This window comes from Panulirus ornatus, chromosome 38 (genome assembly GCF_036320965.1).
Source record: "Panulirus ornatus isolate Po-2019 chromosome 38, ASM3632096v1, whole genome shotgun sequence".
Taxonomy (NCBI): domain Eukaryota; kingdom Metazoa; phylum Arthropoda; class Malacostraca; order Decapoda; family Palinuridae; genus Panulirus; species Panulirus ornatus.
Genome location: NC_092261.1, coordinates 27,395,059 through 27,409,291, shown reverse-complemented (window position 1 = coordinate 27,409,291; position 14,233 = coordinate 27,395,059). Strand labels below are relative to the sequence as shown.

General features: G+C 41.1%; 1 protein-coding gene across 4 annotated transcripts in view; it reads right to left on the bottom strand.

The window, feature by feature from the left end:
- The window catches only part of LOC139760934 (teneurin-m-like), an 874,918-nt gene that overhangs the window by 86,528 nt on the left and 774,157 nt on the right, over positions 1-14,233 (bottom strand). The window contains exon 10 of one of the 4 annotated variants that reach the window (XM_071684712.1): positions 4,127-4,240. The exons of the other annotated variants lie outside the window; for them this stretch is intronic. Coding sequence (XP_071540813.1) covers positions 4,171-4,240 — 70 coding nt within the window. The 3' untranslated portion in view covers positions 4,127-4,170. The remainder of the gene's footprint in view (positions 1-4,126; positions 4,241-14,233) is intronic. 4 annotated transcript variants of the gene reach the window in all.

Here is a 14,233-nt window from a genome sequence, read left to right as displayed (position 1 = left end):
GATGGGGTTGTTAGGTGAATGCAAGAGTTTTGGAAAGAGGGGCAAGTATGAAGTCTGTTGTGGATGAGAGAGCTTGGGAAGTGAGTCAGTTGTTGTTCGCTGATGATACAGCGCTGGTGGCTGATTCGGGTGAGAAACTGCAGAAGCTGGTGACTGAGTTTGGTAAAGTGTGTTAAAAAAGAAAGTTAAGAGTAAATGTGAATAAGAGCAAGGTTATTAGGTACAGCAGGGTTGAGGGTCAATTCAACTGGGAGGTAAGTTTGAATGGAGAAAAACTGGAGGAAGTAAAGTGTTTTAGATATCTGGGAGTGGATCTGGCAGCAGATGGAACCATGGAAGCGGAAGTGAATCATAGGGTGGGGGAGGGGGCGAAAATCCTGGGAGCCTTGAAGAATGTGTGGAAGTCGAGAACATTATCTTGGAAAGCAAAAATGGGTGTGTTTGAAGGAATAGTGGTTCCAACAATGTTGTATGGTTGCGAGGCGTGGGCTATGGATAGAGTTGTGCGCAGGAGGGTGGATGTGCTGGAAATGAGATGTTTGAGGACAATGTGTGGTGTGAGGTGGTTTGATCGAGTAAGTAATAATAGGGTAAGAGAGATGTGTGGAAATAAAATGAGCGTGGTTGAGAGAGCAGAAGAGGGTGTTTTGAAATGGTTTGGGCACATGGAGAGAATGAGTGAGGAAAGATTGACCAAGAGGATATATGTGTCGGAGGTGGAGGGAACGAGGAGAAGTGGGAGACCAAATTGGAGGTGGAAAGATGGAGTGAAAAAGATTTTGAGTGATCGTTGCCTGAACATGCAGGAGGGTGAAAGGCGGGTAAGGAATAGAGTGAATTGGATCGATGTGGTATACTGGGGTTGACGTGCTGTCAGTGGATTAAATCAGGGCATGTGAAGCGTCTGGGGTAAACCATGGAAAGTTGTGTGGAGCCTGGATGTGGAAAGGGAGCTGTGGTTTCAGGCATTATTTCATGACAGCTAGAGACTGAGTGTGAACGAATGGGGCCTTTGCTGTCTTTTCCTAGCGCTACCTCGCACACATGAGGGGGAGGGGGATGGTATTCCATGTGTGGCGAGGTGGCGATGGGAATGAATAAAGGCAGACAGTGTGAATTGTGTGCATGGGTATATATATATGTGTCTGTGTGTGTATATATATGTGTACATTGAGATGTATAGGTATGTATATTTGCGTGTGTGGACGTGTATGTATATACATGTGTATGGGGGTGGGTTGGGCCATTTCTTTCGTCTGTTTCCTTGCGCTACCTCGCAATCGCGGGAGACAGCGACAAAGCAAAATAAATAAATAAATATATATATATATATATATATATATATATATATATATATATATATATATATATATATATATATATATATATATTATCCCTGGGGATAGGGGAGCAAGAATACTTCCCACCTATTCCCTGCGTGTCGTAGAAGGCGACTAAAAGGGGAGGGAGCGGGGGGCTGGAAATCCTCCCCTCTCGTTTTTTTTTTAATTTTCCAAAGGAAGGAACAGAGAATTGGGTCGGGTGAGGATAGTCCCTCGGAGGCTCAGTCCTCTGTTCTTAACGCTACCTCGCTGATGCGGGAAATGGCGAATAGTTTGAAGGAAAGGAAATATATATATATATATATATATATATATATATATATATATATATATATATATATATATATATATATCTATAAAGCAAAAAATAAATGAAAATAAATATATATATATATATATATATATATATATATATATATATATATATATATATATATATATATATATATATATATATTATTTTTTCATTATAATTTGTCGCTGTCTCCCACGTTAGTGAGGTAGTGCAAGGAAACAGACGAAAGTATGGACCAACCCACCCACATATGCAAGTATATACATACACGTCCACACACGCACATATACATACCTATACATCTCAACGTATACACATATATACACAAACAGAAATATACATATATACACATGAACCTAATTCATACTGTCTGCCTTTATTCATTCCCATCGCCACCCTGCCACACATGAAATAACAAGCCCCTCCCCCTACATGTGCACGAGGTAGCGCTAAGAAAAAACAACAAAGGCCACATTCATTCACACTCAGTCCCTAGCTGTCATGTATAATGCACGGAAACTACAGCTCCCTTTCCACATTCAGGCCCCACAGAGCTTTCCATTGTTTACCCCAGATGCTTCACATGCCCTGGTTCAATCCATTGACAACACGTCGACCCCGGTATACCACATCATTCCAATTCACTTTATTCCTTGCACGCCTTTCACCCTCTTGCTTGAGATCACAATGTGAGTGAAAAGTCATCTTTTGCAAGGCTTTATCACTAGGAACACAGTGATATACAGGCAAATACATATACACACATATAAGCCAGGAAAACAGACAAAAAAGGCCAGATTCATTCACATTCTGTCTCTAGGGGATAATGGAGAGAAAGAATACTGCCCATGCATTCCCTGCATGTTGCAGAAGGTGACAAAGAGGGACAATCACCAAAGGTTGCACTCTCACTCAAATCTACCAACAGTGCTGTATCATCAGCAAACAACAACTGATTCACTTCCCATGCTCTCTCATCCCCCACAGACTGCATTCTCACCCTCTGTCCAAAATTCTTGCATTCATCTCCCTCACCACCCTATCCATAAACAAATTTAAAAACCATGGTGGCATCACACACCACTGCCACAGACCAACCTCCACTTGGAACCATTCACTCTCCTCTTTTCCTATCTATACATATGCCTTCTAGCAGCTTACCTCTCCCACCATATATTCTTAAGACCTTCTCCAAAGCATCTCTATCAACCCTATCATATACCTTCTCCAAATCCATAAATGCCACAAACAAATCCATCTGTTCTAATTATTTCTTGAAGTATGAATATTTCCTTACAGCACTTAAGTAAATCTTTGAAGGATCTACTTCTTGAGAAGTAGTTTAATCTCTAAATACCTTAACATAAGTAAATTTTTTAACAAAATATCATATTTTTACTCCACTACATTTCAACAAAACCATGTGTTACATTCCCTAAAATTGTAGATCGAAATAAACCAACCAATCAGAGATTGTGTGGCAGCACGGGGCTTGTAAATTACTAATTACGAGTATTCACTGAGGATGTGAGTGACCATCCTTCATTTCATTTCTGCCTTGTATGACTGAGCCACCATCCAAACACTGTTAACCCTTTGGATACGCCAGTTACCTCCAGTTGATTAAAGCCCTATGATAATCGACTGTGATGGTCGACTGTGGTTTAACTCAGTCAAAACGTGTTCCCTTTACCCTAGCAATCTCCATTTTGTCAGAAAACCAAATCCTTGTAGGTGTTGCTATCTCCAGATGCCTACAGTAAAATGTCATATCACTATTTATTATTCAAGTTATGGACATCATAACATAATGAAATGTTCTGTGAATATTTGATGTGTATGATTTTGCTCCATACAAGAAAATATTCCAATACTCTACAAAGTCTTGAGAAGAGATGAGGGGTGGCACCTTTTCTATCCTGACAGGGATCCCTTTAACTCTAATGCTTCCATTTTACAGTTTTGTAACATTCTTCCTAGGACATCATGAGTGGGAAGAAGACAGAGATAACAACAGAGGAGACTGAGCAAGTAATGATGTTTATGGACACAGACTCAAAGGTTTTCCTTAGTATTATTACTTAGGAACACCTTATTTATGATCTGGATGGTATTTTTTACTTCTGTAAGTTGGATTAAACTGTTTTGCATAAGTTTATATTGTTTAAATCATACCTATAAAAGAAAAATTAATTAGAAATGGACACAGCAGATGAGCTTGGGGTGGTAGAGTGTATCAATCTTATGGTAAAAAAAAATCACTTTTCATTTTCTAACATGCTTTCTAAGGAAATTAAGTGCCATATATAGAAACCTTATTTTTTGTGTTAGAAAAGCAGTAAAAAAGTTCGTAATAGTACTTTCATTTTTTAATGGCGATATAGCATCAATAGGGAATGCCCGTAAAATCATAATGCGCATCCAAAGGGTTAATGCAGTCCTCCATACAAGCAAGTTTTCTGAAGGTGAAAGCAGTCCTTGGCCTTACCTGGATAAGTCATTCAAATTAAAGAAGATTGTGGGTAACTCTGTTCACCTACAATACATGCAGTGTCTTCCGAAAATGGTGGAGTTGAAGGGCCACGTAAATTCCCCATCGAACCTTAAGAAACACGTGGAGGTGAGTAAGTTTCACTTAACATGTATATCTCTAAAAAAATTTTCATTTAACCCATTAAAACCCTTGACTGCAAGAGAGAAGCCACAGAAGGCAGAGAAATGCTAAATCTTTGAGAGAAAGCAGCAGAATGATACAAACACATTACTGCTGTATACTTGAAAAAACACATTCATTCAGCTTTACAATTACTTCCACTATGAACAACATTCCCAAAAGTGTTGATATTTGATTTAAAGCAAAAAAAAGGATAATCATGCCATATATTGCTGACGAATAAGCAAACTTTTTGGTTAATCTATAACACCTTCATAGCAGTCCGATCATTAAAGAAATGATACAAGGTTTCTCTAAAGCAGTGTTTCTCAGCCGATGAGATTTGAAGTTTCATAAATAATTATGATATTCTCAAAATAAGACGTTCCCTTGCTGAATTGTGTGTTTCAGGCAACAGAGATTATAGGCGAGTTACTTTTTGACAGGGTAACTGGCTGGAGAACCAGATGTTGTGATTGAGATATAAGCTGTATATCTTTGCATTTACTTGATACTGGAATTAGTGTTGCCTTGGCTGCAGGAGCCTTTAGAAAGGTTTTGGGTAACACCAGGACTTTTTCAGAGAAACTGGTCCCAACGTAATTATAAAAAAAATATAATACGCTTGTTGCCAGACTCGAACACACCCAACCTACATTTGGGCAGTCACTTCATTACCAGATGGCATCCTAGCTACATCTCTTCATTATATATTAACCGACTGTTATAATTCTCTCTTGTATCTACCCTGATGATGTGATTATCAAACAAAAGTGCACTTGGGAATTCATCCTGTTCAATATATATATTTTATTCATTTTTCTTTTTTTGCTTTGTCGCTGTCTCCCGCGTTTGCGAGGTAGCGCAAGGAAACAGACGAAAGAAATGGCCCAACCCACCCCCATACACATGTATATACATACGTCCACACACGCAAATATACATACCTACACAGCTTTCCATGGTTTACCCCAGACACTTCATATGCCCTGATTCAATCCACTGACAGCACGTCAACCCCGGTATACCACATCGATCCAATTCACTCTATTCCTTGCCCTCCTTTCACCCTCCTGCATGTTCAGGCCCCGATCACACAAAATCTTTTTCACTCCATCTTTCCACCTCCAATTTGGTCTCCCACTTCTCCTCGTTCCCTCCACCTCCTGACACATATATCCTCTTGGTCAATCTTTCCTCACTTATTCTCTCCATGTGCCCAAACCATTTCAAAACACCCTCTTTTGCTCTCTCAACCATATTTACTTATTTATTATACTTTGTCGCTGTCTCCTGTGTTATTGAGGTAGCGCAAGGAAACAGACAAAAGAATGGCCCAACCCACCCACATACACATGTATATACATCCACGTCCACACACGCACATATACATACCTATACATCTCAACGTTTACATATATATACACAAACAGACATATATACACATTTACATAATTCATACTGTCTGCCCTTATTCATTCCCTTCGCCACCCCGCCACACATGAAATAACAACCCCTCCCCCCCACATGTGCATGAGGTAGCGCTAGGAAAAGACAACAAAGGCCACATTTGTTCACACTCGGTCTCTAGCTGTCATGTATAATGAACCAAAACCACAACTCCCTTTCCACATCCAGGCCCCACACAACTTTCCATGGTTTACCCCAGACGCTTCACATGCCCTGGTTCAGTCCATTGACAGCACGTCAACCCCAGTATACCACATCGTTCCAATTCACTCTATTCCTTGCACGTCTTTCACCCTCCTGAATTTTCAGGCCCCGATCACTCAAAATCTTGATCACTCCATCTTTCCACCTCCAGTTTGGTCTCCCACTTCTCCTCGTTCCCTCCACCTCTGACACATACATCCTCTTTGTCAATCTTTCCTCACTCATTCCCTCCATGTGACCAAACAATTTCAAAACACCCTCTTCTGCTCTCTCAACCACACTCTTTTTATTACCACACATCTCTCTTACCCTTTCATTACTTACTCAATCAGACCACCTCACACCACATATTGTCCTCAAACATCTCATTTCCAGCACATCCACCCTCCTCCGCACAAATCTATCCATAGCACACGCCTTGCAACCATATATCATTGTTGGAACCACTATTCCTTCAAACATACCCATCTCTGCTTTCCAAGATAACGCTCTCGACTTCCACACATTCTTTAATGCTCCCAGAACTTTCGCCCCCTCCCCCACCCTATGATTCACTTCCGCTTCCATGGTTCCATCCGCTGCCAAATCCACTCCTAGATATCTAAAACACTTCACTTCCTCCAGTTTTCTCCATTCAAACTTACCTCCTAATTGACTTGTCCCTCAACCCTACTGTACCTAATAACCTTATTCTTATTCACATTTACTCTCAGCTTTCTTCTCTCACACACTTTACCAAACTCAGTCACAAGCTTCTGCAGTTTCTCAACCGAATCAGCTGCCCACACTGTATCATCAGCGAACAACAACTGACTCACTTCCCAAGCTCTCTCATCCACAACAGACTGCATACTTGCCCCTCTTTCCAAAACTCTTGCATTCACCTCCCTAACAACCCCATCCACAAACAAATTAAACAACCATGGAGACATCACGCACCCCTGCCGCAAACCAACATTCACTGAGAACCAATCACTTTCCTCTCTTCCTACACGTACACATGCCTTATATCCTCGATAAAAACTTTTCACTGCTTCTAACAACTTGCCTCCCACACCATATATTCTTAATACCTTCCACAGAGCATCTCTATCAACTCTATCATATGCCTTCTCCAGATCCATAAATGCTACATACAAATCCATTCGCTTTTCTAAGTATTTCTCACATACATTCTTCAAAGCAAACACCTGATCCGTATATATATATATATATATATATATATATATATATATATATATATATATATATATATATATATATATATATATATATATTTATTTATTTATTTATTATACTTTGTCGCTGTCTCCTGCGTTTGCAAGGTAGCGCAAGGAAACAGCCAAAAGAAATGGCCCAACCCCCCCCCCCCATACACATGTATATACATACGTCCACACACGCAAATATACATACCTACACAGCTTTCCATGGTTTACCCCAGACGCTTCACATGCCTTGATTCAATCCACTGACAGCACGTCAACCCCAGTATACCACATCGCTCCAATTCACTCTATTCCTTGCCCTCCTTTCATCCTCCTGCATGTTCAGGCCCCGATCACACAAAATCTTTTTCACTCCATCTTTCCACCTCTAATTTGGTCTCCCTCTTCTCCTCGTTCCCTCCACCTCCGACACATATATCCTCTTGGTCAATCTTTCCTCACTCATTCTCTCCATGTGCCCAAACCATTTCAAAACACCCTCTTCTGCTCTCTCAATCACGCTCTTTTTATTCCCACACATCTCTCTTACCCTTACGTTGCTTACTCGATCAAACCACCTCACACCACACATTGTCCTCAAACATCTCATTTCCAGCACATCCATCCTCCTGCGCACAACTCTATCCATAGCCCACGCCTCGTAACCATACAACATTGTTGGAACCACTATTCCTTCAAACATAACCATTTTTGCTTTCCGAGATAATGTTCTCGACTTCCACACACTCTTCAAGGCTCCCAGGGTTTTCGCGCCCTCCCCCACCCTATGATTCACTTCCGCTTTCATGGTTCCATCCGCTGTCAGATCCACTCCCAGATATCTAAAACACTTTACTTCCTCCAGTTTTTCTCCATTCAAACTTACCTCCCAATTGACTTGACCCTCAACCCTACTGTACGTAATTACCTTGCTCTTATTCACATTTACTCTTAACTTTCTTCTTTCACACACTTTACCAAACTCAGTCACCAGCTTCTGCAGTTTCTCACATGAATCAGCCACCAGCACTGTATCATCAGCGAACAACAACTGACTCACTTCCCAAGCTCTCTTATCCCCAACAGACTTCATACTTGCCCCTCTTTCCAAAACTCTTGCATTCACCTCCCTAACAACCCCATCCATAAACAAATTAAACAACCATGGTGACATCACACACCCCTGCCGCAAACCTACATTCACTGAGAACCAATCACTTTCCTCTCTTCCTACACGTACACATGCCTTACATCCTCGATAAAAACTTTTTACTGCTTCTAACAACTTGCCTCCCACACCATATATTCTTAATACCTTCCACAGAGCATCTCTATCAACTCTATCATATATTATATATATATATATATATATATATATATATATATATATATATATATATTTTTTTTTTTTTTTTTTTTATACTTTGTCGCTGTCTCCCGCGTTTGCGAGGTAGCGCAAGGAAACAGACGAAAGAAATGGCCCAACCCCCCCCATACACATGTACATACACACGTCCACACACACAAATATACATACCTACACAGCTTTCCATGGTTTACCCCAGACGCTTCACATGCCTTGATTCAATCCACTGACAGCACGTCAGCCCCTGTATACCACATCGCTCCAATTCACTCTATTCCTTGCCCTCCTTTCACCCTCCTGCATGTTCAGGCCCCGATCACACAAAATCTTTTTCACTCCATCTTTCCACCTCCAATTTGGTCTCCCTCTTCTCCTCGTTCCCTCCACCTCCGACACATATATCCTCTTGGTCAATCTTTCCTCACTCATTCTCTCCATGTGCCCAAACCATTTTAAAACACCCTCTTCTGCTCTCTCAACCACGCTCTTTTTATTTCCACACATCTCTCTTACCCTTACGTTACTTACTCGATCAAACCACCTCACACCACACATTGTCCTCAAACATCTCATTTCCAGCACATCCATCCTCCTGCGCACAACTCTATCCATAGCCCACGCCTCGCAACCATACAACATTGTTGGAACTACTATTCCTTCAAACATACCCATTTTTGCTTTCCGGGATAATGTTCTCGACTTCCACACATTTTTCAAGGCTCCCAAAATTTTCGCCCCCTCCCCCACCCTATGATCCACTTCCGCTTCCATGGTTCCATCCGCTGACAGATCCACTCCCAGATATCTAAAACACTTCACTTCCTCCAGTTTTTCACCATTCAAACTCACCTCCCAATTGACTTGACCCTCAACCCTACTGTACCTAATAACCTTGCTCTTATTCACATTTACTCTTAACTTTCTTCTTCCACACACTTTACCAAACTCCGTCACCAGCTTCTGCAGTTTCTCACATGAATCCGCCACCAGCGCTGTATCATCAGCGAACAACAACTGACTCACTTCCCAAGCTCTCTCATCCCCAACAGACTTCATACTTGCCCCTCTTTCCAAGACTCTTGCATTTACCTCCCTAACAACCCCATCCATAAACAAATTAAACAACCATGGAGACATCACACACCCCTGCCACAAACCTACATTCACTGAGAACCAATCACTTTCCTCTCTTCCTACACGTACACATGCCTTACATCCTCGATAAAAACTTTTCACTGCTTCTAACAACTTGCCTCTCACACCATATATTCTTAATACCTTCCACAGAGCATCTCTATCAACTCTATCATATGCCTTCTCCAGATCCATAAATGCTACATACAAATCCATTTGCTTTTCTAAGTATTTCTCACATACATTCTTCAAAGCAAACACCTGATCCACACATCCTCTACCACTTCTGAAACCACACTGCTCTTCCCCAATCTGATGCTCTGTACATGCCTTCACCCTCTCAATCAATACCCTCCCATATAATTTACCAGGAATACTCAACAAACTTATACCTCTGTAATTTGAGCACTCACTCTTATCCCCTTTGCCTTTGTACAATGGCACTATGCACGCATTCCGCCAATCCTCAGGCACCTCACCATGAGTCATACATACATTAAATAACCTTACCAACCAGTCAACAATACAGTCACCCCCTTTTTTAATAAATTCCACAGCAATACCATCCATATATATATATATATATATATCTTTCTTTTCTTTCTTTCAAACTATTCGCCATTTCCCGCATTAGCGAGGTAGCGTTAAGAACAGAGGACTGAGCCTTTGAGGGACTACCCTCACCTGGCCCAATTCTCTGTTCCTTCTTTTGGAAAATTAAAAAAAAAACGAGAGGGGAGGATTTCCAGCCCCCCGCTCCCTCCCCTTTTAGTCGCCTTCTACGACACGCATGGAATACGTGGGAAGTATTCTTGCTCCCCTATCCCCAGGGATTATATATATATATATAAATATATATATATATATATATATATATATATATATATATATATATTAGGTTATTAGGGAGCGGGTGGCTGGAAGGGAGCGGGTGGCTGGAAATCCTCCCCTCTCGTTTTTTTTTTTTTTTAATTTTCCAAAAGAGGGAACAGAGAAGGGGGCCAGGTGAGGATTTTCCGTCTAAGGCCCAGTCCTCTGTTCTTAACGCTACCTCGCAAACGCGGGAAACGGCGAATCGTATGAAAAAAAAAAAATATATATATATATATATATATATATATAAATTTTAGGGAGAATAAAAAGATGTTTTGGAAGGAGGTAAATAAAGTGCGTAAGACTAGGGAACAAATGCGAACTTCAGTGAAGGGCGCAAATGGGGAGGTGATAACAAGTAGTGGTGATGTGAGGAGCGGGAGTGAGTATTTTGAAGGTTTGTTGAATGTGTTTGATGATAGAGTGGCAGATATAGGGTGTTTTGGTCGAGGTGGTGTGCAAAGTGAGAGGGTTAGGGAAAATGATTTGGTAAACAGAGAAGAGGTAGTAAAAGCGCTGTGGAAGATGAAAGCCGGCAAGGCAGCGGGTTTGGATGGTATTGTAATGGAATTTATCAAAAAAGGGGTGACTGTATTGTTGACTGGTTGGTAAGGTTATTTAATGTATGTATGATTCATGGTGAGGTGCCTGAGGATTGGCGGAATGCTTGCATAGTGCCATTGTATAAAGGCAAAGGGGACAAAGGTGAGTGCTCAGATTACAGAGGTATAAGTTTGTTGAGTATTCCTGGGAAATTATATGGGAGGGTATTGATTGAGAGGGTGAAGGCATGTACAGAGCATCAGACTGGGGAAGAGCAGTGTGGTTTCAGAAGTGGTAGAGGATGTGTGGATCAGGTGTTTGCTTTGATAAATGTATGTGAGAAATACTTAGAAAAGCAAATGGATTTGTATGTAGCATTTATGGATCCGGAAAAGGCATATGATAGAGTTGATAGAGATGCTCTGTGGAAGGTTTTAAGAATATATGGTGTGGGAGGCAAGTTGTTAGAAGCAGTGAAAAGCTTTTATCGAGGATGTAAGGTATGTGTACTTGTAGGAAGAGGGGAAAGTGATTGGTTCTCAGTGAATGTAGGTTTGCGGCAGGAGTGTTTAATGTCTCCATGGTTGTTTAATTTGTTTATGGATGGGGTTGTTAGGGAGGTGAATGCAAGAGTTTTGGAAAGAGGGGCAAGTATGCAGTCTGTTGTGGATGAGAGAGCTTGGGAAGTGAGTCAGTTGTTGTTCGCTGATGATACAGTGTGGGTAGTTGATTCGGTTGAGAAACTGCAGAAGCTTGTGACTGAGTTTGGTAAAGTGTGTGAGAGAAGAAAGCTGAGAGTAAATGTGAACAAGAGTAAGGTTATTAGGTAAAGTAGGGTTGAGGGACAAGTCAATTAGGAGGTAAGTTTGAATGGAGAAAAACTGGAGGAAGTGAAGTGTTTTAGGTATCTGGGAGTGGATTTGGCAGCGGATGGAACCATGGAAGCGGAAATGAATCATAGGGTGTGGGAGGGGGCAAAAATTATGGGAGCCTTGAAGAATGTGTGGAAGTGGAGAGCGTTATCTCGGAAAGTAAAAATGGGTATGTTTGAAGGAATAGTGGTTCCAACAATGTTGTATGGTTGTGAGGCGTGGGCTATGGATAGAGTTGTGCGCAGGAGGGTGGATGTGCTGGAAATGAGATGTTTGAGGACAATGTGTAGTGTGAGGTGGTTTGATCGAGTAAGTAATAATAGGGTAAGAAAGATGTGTGGTAATAAAAAGAGTGTGGTTGAGAGAGCAGAAGAGGGTGTTTTGAAATGGTTTGGTCACATAGAGAGAATAAGTGAGAAAAGATTGACCAAGAGGATATGTGTCAGAGGTGGAGGGAGCGAGAAGAAGTGGGAGACCAAATTGGAGGTGGAAAGATGGAGTGAAAAAGATTTTGAGTGATAGGGGCCTGAACATGCAGGAGGGTGAAAGGCATGCAAGGAATAGAGTGAATTGGAACGATGTGGTATACCGGGGTTGACGTGCTGTCAATGGATTGAACCATGGCATGTGAAGCGTCTGGGGTAAACCATGGAAAGTTCTGTGGGGCCTGGATGTGGAAAGGGAGCTGTGGTTTTAGTGCATTATTACATGACAGCTAGATACTGAGTGTGAACGAATGGGGCCTTTGTTGTCTTTTCCTAGTGCTACCTTGCAGACATGAGGGGGAGGGGTTGTTATTTCATGTGTGGCGAGGTGACGAAGGGAATGAATAAAGGCAGACAGTATGAATTATGTACAAGTGTATATATGTATATGTCTATGTGTGTATAAATATGTATACGTTGAGATGTATAGGTATGTATATTTGCGTGTGTAGACGTGTATGTATATACATGTGTATGTGGGTGGATTGGGCCATTCTTTCGTCTGTTTCCTTGCGCTACCTCACTAACGCGAGAAACAGCGACAAAGCAAAATAAATAAATAAAATATATATATATATATATATATATATATATATATATATATATATATATATATATATATATACAGAATGGAAAAAGGTGAGAACAATGGAAGCAAGGGGAGTGGGGGAGGAATGGGATGTATTTAGGGAATCAGTGATGGATTGCGCAAAAGATGCTTGTGGCATGAGAAGAGTGGGAGGTGGGTTGATTAGAAAGGGTAGTGAGTGGTGGGATGAAGAAGTAAGAGTATTAGTGAAAGAGAAGAGAGAGGCATTTGGACGATTTTTGCAGGGAAAAAATGCAATTGAGTGGGAGATGTATAAAAGAAAGAGACAGGAGGTCAAGAGAAAGGTGCAAGAGGTGAAAAAAAGGGCAAATGAGAGTTGGGGTGAGAGAGTATCATTAAATTTTAGGGAGAATAAAAAGATGTTCTGGAAGGAGGTAAATAAAGTGCGTAAGACAAGGGAGCAAATGGGAACTTCAGTGAAGGGCGCAAATGGGGAGGTGATAACAAGTAGTGGTGATGTGAGAAGGAGATGGAGTGAGTATTTTGAAGGTTTGCTGAATGTGTTTGATGACAGAGTGGCAGATATAGGGTGTTTTGGTCGAGGTGGTGTGCAAAGTGAGAGGGTTAGGGAAAATGATTTGGTAAACAGAGAAGAGGTAGTGAAAGCTTTGCGGAAGATGAAAGCCGGCAAGGCAGCAGGTTTGGATGGTATTGCAGTGGAATTTATTAAAAAAGGGGGTGACTGTATTGTTGACTGGTTGGTAAGGTTATTTAATGTATGTATGACTCATGGTGAGGTGCCTGAGGATTGGCGGAATGCGTGCATAGTGCCATTGTACAAAGGCAAAGGGGATAAGAGTGAGTGCTCAAATTACAGAGGTATAAGTTTGTTGAGTATTCCTGGTAAATTATATGGGAGGGTATTGATTGAGAGGGTGAAGGCATGTACAGAGCATCAGATTGGGGAAGAGCAGTGTGGTTTCAGAAGTGGTAGAGGATGTGTGGATCAGGTGTTTGCTTTGAAGAATGTATGTGAGAAATACTTAGAAAAGCAAATGGATTTGTATGTAGCATTTATGGATCTGGAGAAGGCATATGATAGAGTTGATAGAGATGCTCTGTGGAAGGTATTAAGAATATATGGTGTGGGAGGAAAGTTGTTAGAAGCAGTGAAAAGTTTTTATCGAGGATGTAAGGCATGTGTACGTGTAGGAAGAGAGGAAAGTGATTGGTTCTC